Source organism: Carcharodon carcharias, chromosome 11 (genome assembly GCF_017639515.1).
Source record: "Carcharodon carcharias isolate sCarCar2 chromosome 11, sCarCar2.pri, whole genome shotgun sequence".
NCBI lineage: Eukaryota > Metazoa > Chordata > Chondrichthyes > Lamniformes > Lamnidae > Carcharodon > Carcharodon carcharias.
This window is the reverse complement of record NC_054477.1, coordinates 34547988-34572044: the sequence shown is the minus strand read 5'-3', so window position 1 is coordinate 34572044 and position 24057 is coordinate 34547988. Positions and strand designations below refer to the sequence as shown.

General features: G+C 42.4%; 1 protein-coding gene across 3 annotated transcripts in view; it reads left to right on the top strand.

The window, feature by feature from the left end:
- The first annotated feature begins 4136 nt into the window (after window positions 1–4136).
- nek3 (NIMA related kinase 3) overlaps window positions 4137–24057 on the top strand; it is a 33076-nt gene continuing 13155 nt past the window's right edge. Inside the window, exons 1-11 of one of the 3 annotated variants that reach the window (XM_041198549.1) lie at window positions 4137–4193; window positions 6802–6932; window positions 7670–7763; window positions 10909–11006; window positions 11452–11535; window positions 19792–19859; window positions 20036–20122; window positions 21311–21365; window positions 23064–23264; window positions 23427–23505; window positions 23618–23676. In XM_041198549.1, coding sequence (XP_041054483.1) covers window positions 6813–6932; window positions 7670–7763; window positions 10909–11006; window positions 11452–11535; window positions 19792–19859; window positions 20036–20122; window positions 21311–21365; window positions 23064–23264; window positions 23427–23505; window positions 23618–23676 — 945 coding nt within the window. In that variant the 5' untranslated portion in view covers window positions 4137–4193; window positions 6802–6812. Of the gene's footprint in view, window positions 4317–4358; window positions 4463–6801; window positions 6933–7669; window positions 7764–10908; window positions 11007–11451; window positions 11536–19791; window positions 19860–20035; window positions 20123–21310; window positions 21366–23063; window positions 23265–23426; window positions 23506–23617; window positions 23677–24057 lie in introns of those variants that run through there. The other 2 variants (XM_041198548.1, XM_041198550.1) reach the window with 2 other exon arrangements.

Genomic DNA, 24057 nt, shown 5'->3' with positions numbered 1-24057 from the left:
ATTGTAATATTCTTTTTCTGGTCAGTTTAAAACTAAATTGATACAACAAATATTTGTTTTTTTGTGTATAGTACCATTCCTGTATTTGATCTAAGCTTATTTCTGTAGTTTTTTGACTCAGCATATTAAATACTGGTTTATGTCTCCTTTGATTCCTTGTCCTCAAAAAGAAGCTCCAACTTTGTCTCTAATTCTGTAGTGATTCAATATTAAGGGGACATGTTGGGGGCTCAAGTGGGGGGAGAAAGTGCCAGGTAAGTCATCTGTTGTAAATTTGATTAAAAATATTAGGCAGTTATCAGAAAATATCACTGTCCATTGTTATAAGTGATTAAACAGCTCAGCAATCTTCAGTGTCTACATGTGTGCTGTTAAACACGGAAATTGAAGTTGCTGCCAGATACCACACTGCTTCACGCTGCTGTGGCAGTCTTCAGAAAACTCAAAAGAACATAAGCAATTGGAGCAGAGTAGCCCACGTGGCCCCCTTTGCACCTTTCAAAAATATGGCACTTTTTTTTTTACCTGAAACATGTAATATGGCAAAAGTGTATAATGGTAAACATCGTTGCAACATCACAGGCCAAACTTCCAAGGCTCGGTTTTACTTACCCTGGAATGCAGCTGCGCATTTTTCACCTGAACTCCTGACTCAGGCCGGGTGAGCAAAGTAGTGCAGCAGGTTCCTGAGGAATTCAGTCTAGCCCCCTTTTTACAGCACTAGCTGCTGTAAAGCAGTTAAGTTTAAAGTCCCAGCTACTTTGAGAAGCCAGGGAGAAGATAAGTGGGTAGGATATGTCAGGTAATCAATTGGGGGGGGGTTAGGCGGTTGAGCGTTAGGTGGTTGGTGGTAGTCAGGAGTTTGGTTGGGGAATCAGGTGGGGTGGTCGTCAGGAGGTTCAGTCGGGGGAGTCAGTACTAATTTTTCTTGGGTAACTATTCTGCTAAGACAGTTGGAACCATCCAAAGTTTCCAATTTAAGTTGGAGACTATTGGATGGTTCTCAGTGTAGGACAATTGCCCATCAGAAGTTTGAATGTCCTGGCTAATTCCAGCGCAGGCCTCGCATGGGGACTTCCTGAGGGGGTCCCCCAGTATATCTTCTGGGGTAAGTCCTGGATATGACCACCCCCTATGCCCCTGCTGCTGCCACTGCCGAGATTGGAAGTTATGGACCCAGGAGTTTTAATATAGCCGCCTAATGGCATCTGCTAATAGTTAGATTTGACTTTGCACATTTTGGTTTTCAAATTTTTGAGTGCTGAAAGTGAGGTATTAATACTCCAACGAGGGAAACCAGGCACCTGGAACCAAAATGAACAGAACAAACAACTGTGTATCTCCCTAATTATTTAGAGAGAATGATTATAAAATTCAGCATTGAAGGACTGGTAAGGAAGTATCAGTTAGAATGGGTGAATTCAATCTCAAATTAGGTACAGAGAGAAGAATAAAGTGAGGGAAAATAAACAATGGAAAAGCATAAAAATAATCTACAAATTACATTTTTAAAATCTCCAATAACAAAACCTGCAGGAATGAGACTGCACAATTGTAAATTAATTTTTAACGCCAGACAAGTTAATTGACAGTCAAAATACTGCAGATGCTAGAAATCTGAAATGAAAACAAAAAATGCTGGAAAACCACAGCAGGCCTGACAGCATCTGTAGAGAGAGAGAAAGATTAAGTTTCGAGTCCCTATGACTCTTTTGCAGGTCTAAAGGGAGGCAGAGATGTGGTGAAATATATACTGATTAAGGGAGGTGGAACCAGTGGAGCTGGATAGAAGGCCAGGAGGTGGAGACAAAGGAGAGATGGCAAAAGATGTCATGAACAAAAGGTCAAAGTTGTTAATGGTGGTGGGACAGGCTAAATGGTACTAATGGTGACATTAAGAAAGCAAAATGTGATAATGGCCGGACTAGGGTAAGCACTCTGGAAAGTGACAGATGGCCCTAGTTGGGGTGGGATAGGGGGAGGGGACAGGGGTGGGAAGAAAGATCGAAAATAGGCTAAAAGCTGAGGATAAAACAATGAATGAAAATGGAAATAAATTTTAAAAATAATAGCAATGAAAATAAGTGGGGAAAAAATTAATAAAATAAAAACGAATATGGAAAAAAGGGGGATGAAAACCAGTGGGGGGGTGGTGTGTGGATGGAGGAGAGAGTTCATGGCCTGAAGTTGTTGAACTCAGTGTTAAGTCCGGAAGGCTGTAAAGTGCCTAATCAGAAGATGAGGTGCTGTTCCTCCAGTTTGCGTTGAGCTTCACTGGAACATTGCAGCAGACCAAGGACGGACATGTGGGCATGAGAGCAGGATGGGGTGTTGAAATGGCAAGCGACAGGAAGGTCTGGGTCATGCTTGTGGACAGACCGAAGGTGTTCCGCAAAGCGGTCACCCAGTTTCCAATGTAGAGGAGACCGCATTGGGAGCATCGAATGAAGTAGACCAAATTCATGGAAGTGCTCAAAAACAAAAATTGCTGTAAAAACTCAGCAGGTCTTACAGCATCTGTGGAGAGAAAGAATTAACGTTTCAAGTCCAGGTGACTTTTCTTCAGAACTAAAGAGAAGTAAAAATGTGGTGAAATTTATACTGTTTGGGGGGGGGCAGATGAAGTTGGATAGAAGGCCAGTGATAGGTGGAGGTAAAGGGAAGATTGCAAAATATGTCATAAACAAAAGGTTGAAGGGGTGCTGATGATGGTGATACTGGCTAAAGGATGTGCTAATGGTAACATTAAGAGTAGAAAACAGGATGAGCAAGAGACAGATGGCCCTCGTGGGGGTGTGGTGGGGGCAGGGGACGGTGTGGGAGCAAGGATCAAAATAGGCTAAAAGATGGGGATAAAACAATGAATAGAAATAATTTTTTTAAATAATAATAGAAATAGGTGGGGGGAAATGTATATATAAAAATTTAAAAATAAATATTTGAAAAAAGGGGATCAAAAGGGGAGAGAGTTCATGATCTGAAGTTAAGTCCGGAAAACTGTAAAGTGCCTAATCGGAAGATGAGGTGCTGTTCCTCCATTTTGCGTTGAGCTTCACTGGAACATTGCAGCAGGCCAAGGATGGACATATGGGCATGAGAGCAGGGTGGTGTGTTGAAACGGCAAATGACAGGAAGGTCTGGGTCATGCTTGCAGACAGACCAAAGGTGTTCCACAAAGTGGTCACCCAATCTGCGTTTGATCTCTCCAATGTAGAGACCACCACATTGGGAACAGCGAATGCAGCTTTTATCACATTTTGCTCTCTTAATGTCACCATTAACACCTCATTTAGCCAGTACCACCACCATTAACAACTCATTAACAAAAACAGAATTACCTGGAAAAACTCAGCAGGTCTGGCTGCATCGGCGGAGAAGAAAAGAGTTGACGTTTCGAGTCCTCATGACCCTTCGACAGAACTGACTCGAAACGTCAACTCTTTTCTTCTCCGCCGATGCTGCCAGACCTGATGAGTTTTTCCAGGTAATTCTGTTTTTGTTTTGGATTTCCAGCATCAGCAATTTTTTTGTTTTTATTAACAACCCTTTGACCTTTTGTTCATGACATCTTTTGCCGTCTCTCCTTTGCCTCCACCTATCCAGCTTCATCTGTTCGATCCCCCTTAATCAGTGTATATTTCACCACATCTCTAACCTCCCTTTAGATCTGTATAAAAGTAATACAAACTCGAAATGTTACCTCTGTCTCTCTCTCCACAGATGCTGTCAGACCTGCATTTTTTGTTTTGGTTTCGAAGTTAATTGACAGTATTAACACATCTTTAAAAGAGTACTCAGGCTGGCATCAATATTTAACTTTGTGGCAAGTTTCTTTCATGTCTGCCTTATAAATACAGAAAATTCACGCTATTCAATGCAATGCGATTGTGAGACAAACAGCTAGATGCCGTTTTACGCTGAGTTCATGGTACAAAGCAACGCAACTCGAACAGCAAACTTTGGGTATTTGAGTTTAACGGTGCAGCCATTGAGCATAACGCTGAACCCTCTCCACATAAACAAGAGTGGAGTTAGTCTGGCCGTCATTTTGACAATAACATCTGAGTCACTTGTGTCAGTGAATGAACAAATAACCCCTAGCACGTGATGATGGTAACACCCGCAATAGCCTCGGTTGCGTGTTCGTGTTATTTCCGGCTCATGTAAAAGTTGGGAAGTGGTTAACGAGTGGAGTAAGAGTGGTTTAATGTTTTATGTAGATTTAACTAACCGGTTCTCTTGAACCAAAGTAGCATTGGGGATTAGGAGCCCGCTGTTGAATAGAAGACGCTTTGTTACTCTGTATCGGACTCTAGGTAGGTTGCATTAACCAGCTGCCAGTGCCAGGAATTCCTGACGCCTCCACAGGTCCTCCCGAAATACGGTTCCACCCAGGGGACAAATAGGAGAAACAAACAGCAATTTTTAACATCGGGAGATTTTTAGATTGGTCATAGCAGCGGTGGGTTATTGTTACAATCCATCATTTCAACTCGAGTTTATTAAAATAGTAGTTCATGTCGTCTCCTTAACAAAAAAAGCTACTCTATTGTGTACCTTCCATCGACGAAGGACGCTTGTGAGCTATATACTCTATTGATATCTGCCCAAAGCCAACTATCAGTACTGCTCAGTCTTTAACAAAAACAGAATTATCTGGAAAAACTCAGCAGGTCTGGCAGCATCGGCGGAGAAGGAAAGAGTTGACGTTTCGAGTACTCATGACCCTTCAACAGAACTGCTTTTCAGTGACCTACTGCTCAGTCTTTGTTGTCGAGTGATTCATTCTAACCGCGGGTGGGGGGAGGTAATGTCTTCTTTGAAAATCCACCCTGAACCAACTTTATGTAGCTTAAAAAATCTGCCGTAATTAATTTTAAAGCTTTATGCAAACTAAGGGAAACCGAAAACACAAGAAGCACACAAATTTAAGATTATGCCATGCATAAATATTGTCACTTAAAGGAAAATAAAAAATCCAGGTTGCATGCTCTAGTCGTCCAAGGCTTCTGATCTCTGCCACACACACAAAAAATAAATCGATACCAATAGATTCACATACGTGTTGGTAAATAGTATATTTATGTTAGTGTTCAGATTGACTCTGGACAAATGGGTATATTTTAATGGGTTAAAATCAGGCCCCGTTAGCTTTCCTCAAGTTCACTATTCGAGACATATAAATGTGATGATGCAGGCACAGACAAAAAATAAGCACCTATCATTTGTTACCTGTGATTAGGGAGATCAAAGCATTCCCCATTCTCCTTCCCTTTGGATACCGAATGACTTGAATGTCTGCTAGTGTAAACGACACAGTTTTTTTTACATCTTTTATGCTCTCCCCACCCCCACTAGAGCTATACCTTGAGTGCCCTACCATCCATTCTTAATTAGCACATTCGTTTAGATAATATCACCAACTTTAACACCTATGTGTTCTTTTTTATTATTGTTGTTGACATCTTTTGATGATCTGCTTCTATCACTGCTTGTTTGTCCCTACAACCACACCCCCACTCCACCTCTCTCTCTCTCTCTCTTTCTCCACCCCCCCACACACACACACCTTAAACCAGCTTATATTTCAACTCTTTCTTGGACTCGAACTCAAGTTCTGTCGAAGGGTCATGAGGACTCGAAACGTCAACTCTTTTCTTCTCCACCGATGCTGCCAGACCTGCTGAGTTTTTCCAGGTAATTCTGTTTTTGTTTTTGTTTTGGATTTCCAGCATCCGCATTTTTTTGTTTTTATTACAGGTTGTGTTTACTCGGGTGGATTTATTAACAAGGCTTATGGTCAATACAACCCCAGATTCACTGGAAAAAAAAGTGATTTATTTATATGTAGCAAAGCATAAATATAAGTTCTAAAAGCAGTAGTAACTTCTGCTTGTTTGCTTTGTACCCATCAGTTATTTTGTTACATGAACAAATCACTGGTTTCAGGTTGCCTGCTACACGAAAAGAACAGGATGTCAAAAAAGCAAAATTCATGTTGCTCTAATCATATAAATATTTAATTCAAAACTAGAGAGAAAGGGGAAAATGGGTATATCCATTTTGACAAGTTGCTGGAATTTCACTGAAAGACAAATGCTTAACACTTATTTTTCTTCATTGATGCAATGCTTCTTGGTCAAACTTAATAAATACTGAGATTCCACAGGCCTCCGGGGTGGGGAATTCAAAAATTTCATAATCATCTGAGTGAAGAAATTCTCCCTCATCTCAGCCCAAAATGGCTGACCTTGTCCTGAGACTTTATGCCTTAATTGTAGACTTTCCAGCCAGGAGAAACAGCCTCTCTTCTGACAAGTCCTCTCAGAATTTTGTATATTTCAACAAAATCACCTCTCATTCTTCTAAACTCCAGAGAGTATAGTCTTACTCTACTTGATCTCTCCTCATGGACAATCCTCTCATCCCAGGAGTCAATCTAGTGAACTACTGTCGCACTCCACTAAGTATATGCTTCCTTCAGCATGCATGGAGACCAAAACTGTACATGGTTCTCCAGGTGTGATCTCACCAAACTCCTGTACAGTTGTAGCAAGACTTTCTTTTATACTACAACTGCTTTGCCATAATGAGCAACATACTATTTGCCTTCCTAATTGCTTGTTGTATCTGCATATTAAATTTCTGTTTTGTATACAAGGTTACCTAATTCTCTCTGAACACCACATTGAATAGTTTTGCATCATTAAAACAAAATAAAAATGTATAAACAAATAAAAGTTATAGTAAAATGGTGCAAAATGGTTCATTGGTTAACACAAAATTGCAATTGTTTTCCAGACGAGTATTTCATGATGGACACTTACACAGTACTAAAGGTTATTGGAGAAGGTTCATTTGGTAGAGCTCTTTTGGTCCAAGCACACAATGATAGTCAGCACTATGTAATGAAGGAAATTCATCTTTCAAAGGTAAATGTGATGTGAGCATGTTTTAACTTTATTTCATGGAGACATTAGTTAAGTTCCCTGTGTTATATTTTATATTTTTAGCCCCTACATTCATCTAAAGCGAGGGATATCATCGGCTCTGTTCTCAAAGTTCCCGCTGATTGGATTGAGAATTAAGTTCAATGGGACTTGAAACTGCACAATTATCATTTGTGGCAGTGAACGTTTTTAGAGATGGCAATTATCATCTTTGCTTTGCTTATAGGTTTTAAAAAAAAAAGTATAATCTGTTCTTGAATTTGGAGAGAAATCCCATGATCATCTTTGGAAAGTGCTATGTGACCTGAACAGAGCAACCAGAGCTCTGTTTAATTCTGATCTGAAAAGTGGCATCTTTGACTATGCAGAAGCCCAGTTTATGGGCTCAATTGTTGTATCGGGGTTTGTACCCCTGACCTCCTAACTGAGATGTCAGAGTTAAGAATACTTTCATAGCAATGATTCACGTTAGCACTAAGTAGAGGATGCACACCCTTGTTATTGCATGTGATTTAAATACATGATGCATATCTATGCAGTTTATGATGTAATTGAACCAAAGATGAAACCAAACCTAATGCTCTTAACATCAGACTATCTCTTAGAAAACTTCAGTAAAACATGCATTTTCCAAAGGTCAGAGTTGTTAAAGACCTTGGGTATTGTTTATTTTTCGCAGAATGACAAAGTGGTATCTCCTTTTTATGCTACTTATTTAGAATCCCTCTGGCCTACAAAGATCAAGAAGAGAAGCCATACTCCTTGCTAAAATGAAGCACCCCAATATTGTTGCATTCGTAGACTCATTTGAAGGTGAGTAAATCATGGAATTAATTGGTTTATCTATTCTTCTTACTTTCTTGGCCAATGTTCCTCTTTATCCTGATCCCAGTGTTCGTGCTGCTATTTGCCATCTTCTGAAGAAAATGCCTTGCATAGTATCTACAGCACAGAAACAGGCCATTCAGCCCAACAGGTCCATGCTGCTATTCATGCTCCATTTGAGTCTCCTCCCATCTTTCTTTAAAACCTTATCGAAATATCCTGTTCCTTTTTCCCCCGCATGTGTTTATCTAGCTTTCCCCATAAATGCATCAATGCTATTTTCCTCAACCACTCCTTGTGGTAGCAAGTTCCACATTCTAACCACTCTGTAAAGAAACTCCTCCTGACTCTCTTTTTGGTTTTATTAGTGACTATCTTGCATTCCTGGCAAGGGAAACATCTTCACTCTGTGTGCCCTATCAAATTGCTCCATAATCTTTAAAACCTCTGACAGCCACCCCTCAGTCAGCACTTTTCTAGAGAAAAGAGCCCCAACTTGTTCAATCTTTCCTGATATGTATAACCTCCAAGTTCTTCTATCATTCTAGTAAACCTTTTTGTATGCTTTCTCTAACCCTTTCTTATAATGTGGAGATGAAGACTTATTGCTGAGGTATAGTTTTAAGCTGGTAGTTGTACTCCAATACCTTGCTTTAGGGGCCATTCTTTGTGTGTCCCCAGACACACTGTCCGTATTTGGTCAAGCCGGCATGGTACCAAATCCCATTACTGTTCTGACACCCACATTCCTAACAGGGATAACTGATTAGCAAGAAGAATCCTGTCAATTTTCCCCTTTCTAACCTGGAGCACTGAGATTGGTCACAGCAGTACTCATGTTATTTGACTGACATCAGAAAACTCAGCAGAGAACAGGATTGAACCTGATGTGTGACTCAGGTACTCACTTCCTTAACCATCTGAGCCATCAGGGATTAACATGTAACACATGGATCAGTATGTGCCTTCATAAGAGTAACAGAGTTAGCAGCCTGGATCATCTGGTGTTAACTACCTGCTACAAAAACAGGAAATGCTGGAAAACTCAGCAGATCTAGGAGCATCTGTGGGGCGAGAAACCGAGTTAGCATTTCGAGTCTGTATGACCCTTCTTCAGAGCTCTGAAGAAGAGTCATACAGACTCTAATTGCTAACTCTGTTTTTGTCCCCACAAATGCTGCTAGACCCACTGAGTTTTTCCAGCAGTTTATGCTTTTGTTTCAGATTTCCAGCATCTGCAGTATTTTGCTTTTAACTACATGCTTATCAGGGAAGGGGCAGAAAAAGGCTGAAGTCCAAATATTCCCACTTTGTGTCCCAAAGCAGATCCCAGTGAACAGGGTCAGTGAATGTCTTGCTTTCAGAGCCATTGCACGAAAGCTGGCATACCAGGGTGATCTAGAGACAGTGATGCCTTATCGGCTGCCTCTGCTAAAATGTCACTGACCACTTGTGCGCACCCCAAAATGTGCATGGGAAATTGTCTTCACAGGATCTGGTTCAGCAAAGACATGGATGCAGAGTTGTGACAATGCTGCAAGGTCGTGTAAGCTACCATATAGCTTAGGATTGGCATGGCCAGTGATAGATAGTAAAGTCAGCTGTGATCTCTTACTTGGCACCACCTTCTTGCAGGCATACTTCAATGCTGGCCAAAGGGATGATGTTATGGAATAACACAGAGGATGACTGCACTCCCAATCATCTCATGTAGGATTATCTCATATTCAGCAGCCATCTAATGGGATTGAGTCCTGAGTTGCTCTGTTAATTGTCTGTAGGACTATTGCCTGGAACTTGAGTTTATTTATTTCTTGCCCCCTCATGTCCATCCATAGGCTGTTAATGTTTGAGTTGCCTTTTGCAATGTTCCAAAGGCTCTTGTTGTGCTGCCATAATTGCCTACACTCATTTAAGATTATTTTGTCCACAGTTTTCCACTCCCGCCAATTGTATACAACATTTGTCGAAATCTAGTCTTGAAGCCGCACTACCGAGCTGACAGGAAAGTTAGTTGCCAACAATTCACTCCCAGTTCTGGCTGCCTGAAACTATTCTGGCATGAATTACCCCAGTGGTGAAACATTTATCTCTATTATGAAATATGATGAAGGAAGCTAAGCTAGTAAACAGGGTAAAAGGAATAATTACAAACTTTACAAAGTATTAATGTTTCGAAAGGTGATTGAGATGGCTTATTTTATTTTTGCATGCTCATTATAGCACATTTTGTAATTAACGTGCATTATGAAAGTAAGATGTAAGAGAAAGTAAGGGCACTCCAAGTAAATGAGTACTATTTCTGGGGAGCCCCTTATTTCTGTATATATTTTCCTTTTCCCTAAATATACTTGTGCTATATGCGCTCCACATAGACTGGGAAAGGTTTCTTGTTTAGTCTCCTTTTTTGTTGGCATGTTTTGTTAATCTCTTTACCTTCTCAATTCTGTATTTTTTTCCAGTTCTCTCGTGCTATGAATAGGTTTCAGTAATTATCCTTGTACAGCAGCAATCATCTATTTATATACAAGATGCCAGAACTAAGATCTGCAGCTATCAGGAAAGACTAAAGCACTGGGGCTCTTTTCTCTAGATAAGAGAAAATTCAGAGGTGAAATTCTGCAAGAGTTGATTGCATAGACATGGAGAAGATGTTTCCAGTTGCTGTGGAGTCTATAAATAGGGGCAGTAAAATATAATATAATTCTTTACAAATTCAATAAGGAATTCATAAGAAATTTCTTTCTTCGGGCAGTGACAAGAATGTGCAATTCACTACTAAATGGAGTGATTGAAGCGAACAGCATAAATGTGCTTAAAGGGAAGCTAGATAAGCATGCAAGGAAAGAAGAAATGGAAAGATATGTTGATAAGGTTAGATGAAGAAGGGTGGGAGAATACTTGGGCGGAGCAAGACATAAACCTGTTAACCCCACAGACAAATAACAGTCAAAAAAGGCCTAGTTCTGTGCTGTACATCCTATGTATTTGTAATTTGTGATAAAATATTGTCATTTTGCACAAAAGAATCCTGCGATTGTAAATTGTTGTCTCAGGCACTATTTGATTTTGGATTTCACTATCCTACACACTATATACATAGTTAATGTTATGATATCTTTTTCTATTACAGCTGATGGGCACCTTTATATCGTGATGGAGTATTGTGATGGTGGCGATCTCACGCAAAAACTTCTGCAACAAAAGGAAAAATTATTTCCAGAAGAAATGGTATACATCTTGTCGTGAATGAAACTCAACCCTAATCCTAGAAGAACAGAATTCACTTGTGGTGAATTGTTTTGTGTCCAGTTCCAGCTTTCCTTGTGGGCTGTCTGGAAATGGGTGCCCTTTAGATTAAACCACAGGAAACCAGAGGGCTGGAGGAGCACCCCCATCTCACTCAAATGCCCAGATTTCACCTGCATCTTCTGTTGGTGTAGGCTGCATTCTGTCTTCAGATGGAGCAGCTCCCCCCCAAGTATTATTCAGCCTTTAGAGTACATAGATTATTTTAAAATTAACCTGAACAATCTGAAGTTTTATGATATATAGGATAATTACCTCTGTAACATAACTTCCACAGAATTTATGGTGCATTTTTCATGAAGCTATAGTCTAATTCTACTGTTACATTGCCAATAGGGGAATGATTTTGTCAACCTGTTTTCAACAGGTGCTGAGCCTATTTGTACAAATTTGTCTTGGAATGAAGCACATACATGACAAACGAGTTCTACACCGAGATATCAAATCCAAGGCAAGTATTCATTTTTACAGAGAAAAATATATTAAAATAACTGTTAGACTTTACGAAATTAAGAATAGTCTAATGATTGTTTGATTTCTGGCTAATCTAATGGGATTTATGAAGTTTGGCTTTGTCATGAAAATTCTGTGTTTTGACATCTGAAGTTAATATTATTTCAAAACATCAGTGTTATTATTATTTATCAGTATTATTTATGTATCAGTGGTATTTAACTAATTTGTATAATTCTCCCCTTAATTTGTATAATTCTCTATCTTAATGGAGGTGTTAGGCTACTTTAGGTAACTGCCTCCATTAAAGTAAGACGGAATTCATTAATCAGCAACACCAACTGTAATTTCTAGCTTCTCGTGAATAAAGTATTGTATTTATTTTGTTTTGCATTAATCATATCTTCAAACATGATTTTGTGACGTTTTGTGGAAATCAAAATGATACTTAAAATTATTGGAGGAAATCTGAAATGGATATTACACCCTTCAGTGACTCAGTATGTAACTGCATCACCCAGTTTTTTTTTAACCAAAATACATGAGACGAAAGATCACAGGCTTTGACCCTTGATCTGTGCTGAGCTAGCTAACTAGCCTCAATTGAACTGGAAGTAGGATTGCTATTCTATTCACTGGCCAGCTTATTCTTGTAAAATTGTGCAATCGCCCATGTTTTGTTTTCAGTATGCTGTGATCTCATTAGCTCTGTCTCAGGACAGTCATTACAGAACAATTATCTTATTGCTGTGTTATGCATTCATTGTTGATAATTTGCAATTTATTTATCAATAATCGTATCGGTAATACAGTTATCTTATAACCAGTTTCTAATGTTGCTAATTGATCCACACTAACCACATAATACCATGCAGATATCAGATCACTGGCGGAAAAGATTCAACCCACTTTCAAACTGGAATAGTTCATCAGACCTTCATTCTATTAATACAGCACCTCTTAAATTTTGTTCCCTGGCTTGGGTTTAACCTCTCCTTTGATAATCTAGGTTCACCTTGAGTACTGTAGCTAAATTGGGTACTGCAGCTCTTGCTGCATAGCATCTTCTCACCAGCTCCTCTACCCACATCCGACCCCAAATTTGTTCCTGCCTGATCCCAAATGCAGTAGTCTGCTTCTTGGTCACCCTGATCTGCACAGAGATAATCTTCCTGCTCTTGCCCATCTTGTGAAGATATGTGCAGAATAAGAAATGAGTGGCCATTTAAACATGTGTCAGCCTGGACCCATTGGTATTACTGTTTCCTCCACGTCCAAATATTGTGGGTTTGAGTTCCACACCAGGACTTGAGCACAGATTCCTGTTCTAGCACAGTACGAAGGTAATGCTGCATTGCTAGGGGTGCTGTCCTTCAAATGAGACATTGTCTGCCTGGGATTTTGTCTGTATGAATAGAAGGACATTAAAGGTCCCAAGGCACTATTTGAATAAGAGTTGTGTGTTTCTCAATCAGCATCACTAAAGAACCAGCGAGGTGATTTTCATTATGAGCAGAATTTTATGCCTCACAGGCGAGCCCGTGCCCCACCTGAACCTACATGAAATAGTGCGAGATGTCTTTGGGTGAGCATCCCAACGTCATTCCGCACGCGAACAATCTTTAGGTTGGCAGGCACGCATGGCTGTCGGGGCTGCACCCACCAACAATTAAAAGGCCACTTAAGGCCATTAAAAAGGCAATTGTTCACAATTTTACATTGCCCGTGTGATTTCACGCTTGTTGCATGGGTGGGCAGCCCCCTTTTAATGAAACCTCATCAGATGGTGGGATGAATAGGGTCCGCAGCATTGCCATTGTGAGTAGTGAGGAGTTTAGGATGTAGTTTGCTGCTGGTTGCTTATTTGAACATGACAACTCTATCTCTGTTCTGAGCTTCAGTCTTAGCATTTCCAGGCTTCATTTCAGGACTCATCAGTGTCTCCAAGGCCCCCATAGTATTTTGACCGAGTGGACCCTTCCAGGTATCAGACAGCCTTCTGTAACCCTGGTAATGGGGATTGTGGTTTCTGCTGGGGGCACCTCCTCTGAGGAGGAAGAGAGGGGAAGAAGAGAGAGGAGGCCAGGTGTCCCAATGCAGCATTGCAGGGGAACTTGCTGTGGGAGGAGAGACTCAGGCACAAGGGGCGCAGGGCCAACAGGGAGTCCAAGGCCTAAGGGGCTGCAGAAGACACCATTATTCTGTTGTCAGAGTTTACAGGCAGCGATGTAGCTACTTCAAAATGTCCGAGATGCAATGCTGAAGGAAGCTCTGCCTCTCCAGGGAGACTGTGCCTCCATTTTTCAGATGATTGGGCCTGAGATCACCTCCAACTGGTTGGCTGGACGCCCCATGCCAGTGGCTCTGAAGGTCACAGTGGCCCTCAACTTCTATGCCTCTGGGTCTTTCCAGAGGCCTTTGTGGAGTGTCCCAATCAGCTGTCCACAGTTGCTTCAAACTGGTGACTGATGCTCTGTTCAGGTGGGTAATCACATTTATTCTTTTCTGAACAGACGAGGTCAGCCAGGCTGAGCGAGTCTGAGGGTTTGCGAGTCTGAGTGATTGCTGGGTTCCCCTGTCTCCAGGAAGGGTGCAATTGACTGCACACAAGTAGCTATCAAGGTGCCAGCAGGTCAGCCGGGTGCCTTTGTCAGCAGGAAAGGCTTTCACTCGATGAATGTCCAGATAGTGTGTGACCACAATATGCAGATTCTGCAAGTCTGTGCAAGATGCCTTGGCAGCTCCCATGACGCTTACCTCCTTAGACACTGACAGGTGCCAAGGCTATTTACTGCTCCAGCTTGATTGGATGGATGGCTACTGGGTGACAAGGGCTATACTTTGAAGAGGTGGCTCGTGACGCCTCTCTGCCAACCAAGAACAGAGGCGGAGAAGCGTTACAATATGAGTCATGTCTCCACAAGGCCAGTGATAGAGAGGACCATAGGTCTTCTGAAGATGTGCTTCCAATGCCTGGACCATTCAGTGGGAGCACTACAATACGCTCCAGAGCGGGTGTCACTGATAGTGATTCCGTGCTGCACTCTTCACAATCTGGCACTGGCAAGGTGGGACCCACTGGAAGCAGAGGATCTTGAGGCATCTCCACAGGCCACAGAGGATGAATCCAGTGGTGATTCAGAAGAGGGGCCCAGTGAGGAGAACACTGAGTGCCTGGAGCAGACTTCTGGATCCTTCAGGGAGGCAGGGACATCAGGGACGCTTTGATCCAACGCTCCTCCAGCTTGGATGCCAAAGATCTGCTTCCACCTCATGCCAGGGCTGCCGCCTCCATCCTGGATGAATGAAATGATCCTTTCATTTGAACCCGAAGTCCACTCAGTGCCTGTGCAATAAAGTTTAAAGCCACTCAGGTCCAGCATTACACACTGGCGTGCCCTGCATCTACAAAACAATTGAAGCATACTGAAGCCATTAAGACAAAAGCAATATTTATAATATGTTGACACCCACATCAAATGAACATAACAATATATGGTGTTAGTGGTCACATCGGTAAACATATTAACAAAACATGGCAGAACAGAAGTTCACCCATAAGACCATAAGACATAGGAGCAGAAATTAGGCCGTTCGGCTCATCGAGTCTGCTCTGCCATTCAATCATGGCTGATAAGTTTCTCAGCCCCATTCTCTCGCCTTCTCTCTGTAACCTTTGATCCCCTTACCAATCAAGAATCTATCTATCTCCGTCTTAAATACACTCAATGACCTGGCCTCCACAGCCTTCTGTGGCAATGAATTCCATAGATTCACCAGTCTCTGGCTAAAGAAGTTTCTCCTCATCTCTGTTCCAAAAGGTCTTCCCTTTACTCTGAGGCTGTGCCCTTGGTCCTAGTCTCTTCTACTAATGGAAACATCTTCCCCCACGTCCACTCTATCCAGGCCTTTCAGTATTCTGTAAGTTTCAATCAGATCCCCCCCTCATCCTTCTAAACTCCATCAAGTATAGACCCAGAGTTCTCAAACGTTCCTCATATATTAAGCCTTTCATTCCTGGGATCATTCTCGTGAACTTCCTCTGGACTCTCTCCAGGGCCAGCACATCCTTCCTGAGATACGGGGCCCAAAATTGCTCACAATATTCTAAATGTGGTTTGACCAGAGCCTTATAAAGCCTCAGCAGCACATCCCTGCTTTTATATTCTAGTCCCATTGAAATAAATGCCAAAATTACATTTGCCTTCCTAACTACCGACTCAACCTGCAAGTTAACCTTAAGAGAATCCTGGACTAGGACTCCCAAGTCCCTTTGCACTCCAGATTTCTGAATTCTCTCCCCATTTAGAAAATAGTCTATGCCTCTATTCTTCCTACCAAAGTGCATGACCTCACACTTCCTCACGTTGTATTCCATCTGCCACTTCTTTGCTCGTTCTCCTAACCTGTCCAAATCCTTCTGCAGCCTCCCTGCCTCCTCAACACTACCTGTCCCTCCACCTATCTTTGTATCATCTGCAAACTTAGCCAGGATGCCCTCAGTTCCTTCAACTAGATCATTAATGTATAAAGTGAAACATTGTGGTCCCAACACTGACCCCTGCGGAACTCCACTAGTCACCGGCCGCCATCCTGAGAAGGACCCCCTTATCCCCACTCTCTGCCTCCTGCCAGACAGCCAATCTTCTATCCATGCTAGTACCTTGCCTCTAACACAATGGGCTCTTATCTTACTGAGCAGCCTCCTGTGCGGCATCTTGTCAAAGGCCTTCTGGAAGTCCAAGAAATCCATTGGCTCTCCTTTGTCTAACCTACTCATTACCTCCTCAAAGAATTCTAACAGATTTGTCAGGCATGACCTCCCCTTGATGAAACCATGCTGACTTTGCCCGATTTTACCATGCACTTCCAAGTATTCTGAAATCTCATCCTTAATAATGGACTCTAAAATCTTACCCACGACCGAGGTCAGGCTAATCGGCCTGTAATTTCCCGTCTTTTGCCTCACTCCCTTCTTAAACAGGGGGGTTACATTAACGATTTTCCAGTCCTTTGGGACCCTCCCTGACTCCAGTGATTCCTGAAAGATCACCACTAACGCCTCCACTATCTCTTCAGCTATCTCCTTCAGAACTCTGGGGTGTAATCCATCTGGCCCAAGTGATTTATCCGCCTTCAGACCTTTCAGATTTCCTAACACCTTCTCCTTGGAAATAGCCACCATACTCACCTCTGCCCCCCCGACTCTCTTGAACTTTGGGGATGTCACTCATGTCTTCCATTGTGAAGACTGACACAAAGTACCTATTCAGTTCCTCCTCCATTTCTTTGTTCCCCACTACTACTTCTCCAGTGTCATTTTCCAGCGGTTCAATGTCCACTTTTGCCTCTCTCTTACCCTTTATATATCTAAAAAAAACCTCATGCAATCTTCTTTTATATTACTGGCTAGTTTACCATCATATTTAATCTTCTCCCTCATTTCTTTTTTAGTTGTCCTCTGTTGGTCTTTGTAGGCTTCCCAATTCCCTGGTTTCTCACTGCTCTTCGCCGCATTGTATGCTTTCTTTTTAGCTTTTATGCTGTCCCTGACTTCCCTTGTCAGCCATGGTTACCTCGTCCTCCATTTAGTATGCTTCTTCTTCCTAGGGATGAATTTTTGCTGCGTCTCCCAAATTACTCCCAGAAACTCCTGCCATCGCTGTTCCACTGTCTTTCCTGCTAGGCTCATCTCCCAGTCAATTCAGGCCAGCTCCTCCCTCATGCCTCTGTAGTTGCCCTTTATTCAACTGTAATACCGTTACATCTAATTACAGCTTTTTCCTCTCAAATTGCAGGGTAAATTCTATGGTCACTTCCTCCTAAGGGTTTCTTCACCTTAAGCTCCCTTGAGCAGTCCCTCTTGTGCTTATGGTGCCATTAAACTTACATTTATGAGTGCTGTGTCTTGGTGTCCCCCTGTCCCCTTGCTGGCAGCGGCAATGGAGGCAGCCTGCTAACTGTGCTGTCCTGTTGGTCTTGATGACCTTGACGGTTGTCCTCTGGCCAGTGGAACCTGTGCTGGTTCTGGCTAGGAGGGAATGGCCATTGTCATGGCTGGCATCTCCCCAGTCATCGCAGTCTCATCCGATGCCACGCTCACTGGTAGAGGAGCAGAGAAGTTGCTGCTGTCATCCAGAGTGCCCAATGAAGAGCCCGCAGAGATGACAAGCAGGTTGTGCACCAAGGTGAGGTCACTCTGGACCTCCCTGCTCACCATTGATGGACAGGCACCTAGCTGGGATGCTGGGTGCCTCACCCATCTCCCACACTGTCAATGACTACCTGAGGTTAGTGCCTGTGTGAGGGCTTGTAGGTCCAAGCACAACCCCTGAAACCCCTGATTCTGTCCCTGGAGCTGCCTCTCCATGAGAGTCGCCACTCTCTTAATGGAGAAGGCATTGCGCTCAGCGATGAGGGTCAACACAGTGCTCATGCTCCGCCTGGACTCTTCCACAACAGAGACCATGGCACGCATATCCTCATGGATCTCCACCAGATCCTCCCGCACATCCCGTTGGACATCAGCATCTGCAACTCCAGAGGCTCAGCATCTGCCTTCGGTTCAGCATGATCCTGGTCTCCAGCAGTCCTCCGACTGCTGGCGCCCTGGGCACTCTCTGCCTCTTCCTCAAGTGAGTAGAAGTGCCCTCACCGCTATGCACTGACATTCTAGCTGACGATCTAATGTCCACCGAGGTGCTGGGAGGGGCTGCGACACAGGTGCATCTACAGTCCTGTGGTCCTCTGGCATCAAGGGTGTCTTTTCAGGGTCCTGCTTTCAAGTGCGAGCTGATGAATCTAAGGGAGAACAATGACATGTCATTAAAGTCATCACACTGTCACTGTGCATGCCAGGCACCCTGGTGAGGCAATGGAGATCTGCATTATGGTGCCATCGTCTTTCAATGATCAATGAGGTCACCGGGTTTAAGGCCCCCAATAATGATGATACTACACAAGAATGTTTGCACAATCCAACACCTTCAACTCTGTGCACTGCATTCTTATCTTTGTCAGAGACCTCTGCCTCTCCACGACCGGCTGATCGAGGTGGGTGGCAACACTCCAGCTCCAAGTCATCCATCTCGTACCTCGTCAAAATTAGGAGGTTTGGGGGCCTGAACTTGACCTCTTGATGGTATTATGGCTTCTCTTCTGAAAGGACAGAGGAGCATTGATTAGCCCACTCTCTACCTGCAGCGTCATTGCAGCCTGGCCAACCCCACTTGAGGAACACCTTGCAGGACACATCCAAGTCGCGGCCCTCAACCCGTAAGGCGCTCAGGCCAAGCGCCAGGCCTCACCCCCTTGGCCAGCTTCAGTAACAGTTGACACTCAGGCTCTAACACCCCTGAGCTCCACGGGGGCGGCCACTCCTTAACACTTCTCCACACTGATCCGTGGAACTCGCTACTCACCCTTGCCAAGCACAGCAGGTCGTTCAACGTTTTGCGGCACTGCACCCATGTGCACTGCACAACATCCTGGCTGCTGACCCCGGCTGCCACCTCCTCCCAGGCCTTTTTGGTCAGGTGTGGTGGCCTCCTGCCATCCCTGGGTACGAGGGTGTCCCGCCTGACACCCACCTCCTCCACGAGGATCTCGAGGCACTCGTCCAAGAAACAGGACCAAGTGCCCACCCGGCTTGCCCTCCCGCTTGATGTTTCCAGCCACTAGTGAGGCTGTTGTTCCAGCCTCCTGGACAGACTCCAAAATTCTCCCCTGGCAGCCTTCAGGGAACTGCCTCTGTCAGTTTTAAAGTGCTCGCCAGGTCGCCATTGGACCCAGCGCCCCGACAGACTCCCGCCCCCCCACCCGGCCCTTCCCAACCTTTCAGAAGACTCGTTTCACGCTGGGTTGACCTTAATTGGCCATCCAGCATGAAATCGCGTTTGCAACATGACCACAGCTGGGAGCACACACCAAGTGTGAAATTTAGGACTGTGTTCGTGAGCCCCATGTACATCATCATAACCAGATTAGAGCTATGTAGATTTGTCCCCAGAATATGTTTACCTAACTAATGGACCTCACTGGAATTGTACTGCAAATGTACCACGTGGATCTAGGGAAGGAAAGTGATTTGCTCAAACCCCAGGTACTCTCACTATTTGAAAGAATAACATCAAACTCAGTGAATTAATGCTACATGTAATAATGTGCATGTTAGGAGGTAACTTATGGAGTTTGGTAACATATCAGTACACAGTCTATATACAATTCATCTTTGTTGTCTGATTTTAAATTACAGAACATATTCCTCACTAAAAATGGAGTGGTGAAACTGGGAGATTTTGGATCTGCACATCTACTGAACAGGTAAGATTATTAGTGAATCTCTGATTATTATTTGGTTGATGTGTTTTAGCATAATTTTATGTTTGAAAAACCCTAACAATCTTGTAAGTAACACTTCAAAGCCACTATGTATGATCTGATATGTTTTTAAAAATATTTGTTTGCTGCCCAATGTCATTTTTCTTTCCTATCTACAGTCCCATGGCTTTTGCTCACACCTATGTAGGAACGCCTTACTACGTATCTCCAGAAATTTGGGAGAATAAGCCATACAATAACAAAAGGTACAAACTTAATTACGAAAGAGGTGACAGATTGATTAAGGATGCTGTGTAGAGGGCATGTCACACTCCCAGCACTGGGATAGATTTTGATTTTTAAATTCCAGCTATTAACCAGCAACAGATAGGTGCAAGTAAACAGATTAATTCATTTAATTTCATAAAGGTTGCTATTGACAAGTATTATACTCACTGGGGTTTTTGCTTTTGTACTCGTTAGCTGCAGTTTTAGGCACAACACTTCAATGGGTGGAATACCATGGGATACGTAAGCACAGAAGCTGAAACTCCAGTCACTACTTTTTTCAATGCATGGAGGTATACAGCAAAAAACTGGATTTTCTTTAACAGTTAGAAACATAATTCTGGAAATGGGTTTGCATTGGGTTATTACACTTTTTGTTAACCTTGGGGACATGGGCTCAAATTTATTGTTAGTTTTGGGAGATGGTAGGGAAATGGGAATGTGTAAAACCAGCCTGAAAGTGTGGCCTAAATTCAGCTCAGGCAAGGTATATCTTCCAATGCTAAAATTTCTATTTCTATTTTTGTTTCTGTGCAACCACCATTAATTTACTACTCATTAAAAGTGATATTGTTATGCAAGATGATGAATGTGTTTGTATCTTGTGGAATGAAAACTGAATATCTTTGTTTCGTTATTGAGGCAGTATTCTGCTTATCCAGTTGAGATAACTGGATTAAGTCACTGTCTTCCACTGTGTCACATCCATACAAGGAGTCTTGGTGATGAGATGATTAGCCAGTGACTCTTGCTGGAAGATGCACGTGTGGATGATGGTTAAGAACAGGCTTGTCCTTGACTGAGATTCTCCATACAAACAAAGAGCCTAACTACACTCCCTATTTAGGCCTCTTTTTGATCAAGGTGCTGGATGATTGCTGGTACCTCTGTAACTGTACTCCAGCAAGAATCAGCAGCTTCAGGGAAGAAAATGAGGCAAGGTATTTAGACAGTGCTCACGCTCGCTCACAGCACCTTTCTTATAGCAGCAACTGTAAGGAAGATATATTTATGTCGACAAGAGTGTACCATTCAACCAGTAAAGATAGAAACAAGCATTGCTGTCTACTTTCTATTTATTTTTTATTTTTTATATTTGTTTGCAATTCATTCACAGTAGAATCTGCAACCGAATAACACCAAATCTACCATTTGTACCTTTGCAGTGATATTTGGGCCTTGGGCTGTGTCTTGTACGAGCTCTGCACGCTACGGCATCCTGTAAGTAACTGTTTTTTTTTTTACAGAATTTAGCACTGTCCTCTGCAAGAACAACAGTTTATATAGCACCCTTAATATAATGAAACATCCCAAGGTAAATTTTAAGGAATTTCTTAAAAGAGGAAAGCAAAGTAGAGAGTTGGAGAGCTTGCGGCCCAGGCAACTGAAGGCATGGCCACCAATGGAGGTGCAGTTAAAATTGGGATTACCCAAGAGACCAGAATTAGAGGAGCACAGATACCTTGGAGTTGTGGGGCTGGGGAAGATTACAGAGATAGGGAGGGATGAGGCCATGGAGGGAATTGAAAACAAGGATGAGAATTTTAAAATCAAGATGTTGCTTGATGGCCAATGCAGGTCAGTGAGCACAGGGTTGAGAGGGGAACAGGACTTGTGCAAGTTAAAACAGGGGCAGCAGAGATTTGGATGAATTTGGTAAATTTACAGAGAGTAAAATGTGGAAGAGCAGCCAGGAATGCATTGAAATAATTAAGTCTAGAGCTAACAAAGAAGTAAAACGAGGTTAGGGTAGCTGGTAGAGGTTTTAAAAAAAACAGAAACCTCTTCAAATTTAACTCTTGTAGGGATTGTCTTTGAATACAGAATCTCAGGAGATGGTTTACAATGTGGAGAGATCATGAGAGAAATGCAGAAAAGATATATCATTCAGCCAAATAGCTATTGCTTTTTGAAAAAAAATCTTTTATCTATCACTGCATCTCCTGCCAACACAAGATGGCAATCTGCGCATGCACACTTGTTCACGCATGCTCAGAAATCTGTTGACATCATTCCACTGTGCCCAGTCTGCCAGTACCAGTCTACGCATGCACGATTAAGGGCCGTATGCAGTGGTGACATCAGAAGGATTGCACATGCGTGAATTTCAAAATTCAGCGGTTCCTGGGGAATGTGTCAGTTGGCACAGGGCATCCATAGAGAGTGTTAGGCTGTATTTATGGGGGTCACCATCTGCTTCTTCTCACCCCCAACCCCACCCTGGGTAAACACTCTTGGGGAATCCCCTGTCAATGCTTGCTTATGTAACGGCTATTGTAATGGCTAATGGCATACCACCATATGCTTTCTCTATGCTTTTTGGGTGGCAGACAGAGTACAGTTTTCACGGTGAAACTCAATGATTTACTAACACTGCTTGTTCCACAGGCAACTCTGCAATCATTCCTTGCAAAAATGCACTTTTTTCAAGCTAACTGGCTGTATTAATTCTGGTTACAAGCAACTGTGATTTATTCCAGCATGCTGGTAATTAAGATGGAGAGAGTGCAGTGTCTTTTCTTAAATATGTGTCTTTCCTTTATGTATGTTTTAATTTAAACAATCCACAATGGATGAGTACAAAGTAATAAGGTTTCACATTTCTTTCTGAGTGCCTGTTAAAAGGGCGCCACTGCCTAACTGTGATGATTTCAGCAGCACCATCTTTGAACCTGGCCGCTGTCCACTCAGGTGCTCCAAATGACGTCACAGAGCAACACCGTCGAACTGAGCATTGGCAGGAAACAGGCCTTTATCTGTACAGCATCTTATTTTTTCAAATTGTCTTGGAACGCTCCACTGAATGAATTCCTCTAGAAGTACAGTGCATGTCATGTTTTAGTGTTATGTTGTGAAACAGTAAATTTTTTTTTTTATAGATTGTGAAAATAAATGCTTTCAACTCTTCTTTTTTGTCAGTTCCAGTCCAATAGTTGGAAGAATCTCATCCTGAAAATCTGCAAAGGGACCTACACTCCAATTCCAAGGCACTACTCCTATGAACTTCAATATATCATAAAACAAATGTTCAAAAGAAATCCAAAGGATCGTCCCTCTGTCAGCACTATTCTTGCTAGGAATTGCTTTGCCAAGCTTATTAGCAAGTTTTTATCGCCTGAGGTGAGAAGAAATCCATTGTGATTGATTCATGAAATATTCTTTTTAGACATTGACCTGTACATTCCAGCATTTGGGGATTTATTTACAATGCCCATCCTTTGCATAGTTTTCCTTCTTATCTCATTAGCTCGTGCTTTTTTTATGTTCAACCTGTTTTTCTAGATGGTAAAGAAGGAGTTTTGTGAAGTAAAAACCAAAAAGAAGAAAGCAGCACAAGATAAACCCAGGACAATGCAGAAAGGTATTAAAGAATTTCAGGGAATAGTTATTGGGAAGTTATGCTGCACAATATTCTACTATACAAATTGTGAAATTAATCCATATACAAGTTTGCAAATTTCAATCCATTTCAGCCAGTGTACCAAGCAAATATGAAGATGTCTCCTCCAGCGCAGGTGAAAGTGAATATATGGTTTGTATGAACTCTTGGTAAATATGCTCTAATATTTAAATACTACAACATGCAAGGTACATATTGCATGTAAATGTTTGAACTGCAGACATTAGAACTTAATTGTGGCTGTGATTCCCACTCTTAAGTATTATGTGATCCCTGTTGGATAGTGTGGTTTTGTGCCAAGTCGGTGGGAGATTTATGCCCCCATTTGAATAGCTCTTGATGTTCACCATTTGGACCTGCACTTCAAGAATTACCATTTGGTTGAAGTACTGGAGGGACATTTTCAGCATTTGAGAAGAGATGTGGAGACATTTTGGGAGTAGGAAAAACTATGAAGAAGGAAAACTGCATTGTCTATGTATTGCATTAGTCTTTTGAACTCCATTGAGACCC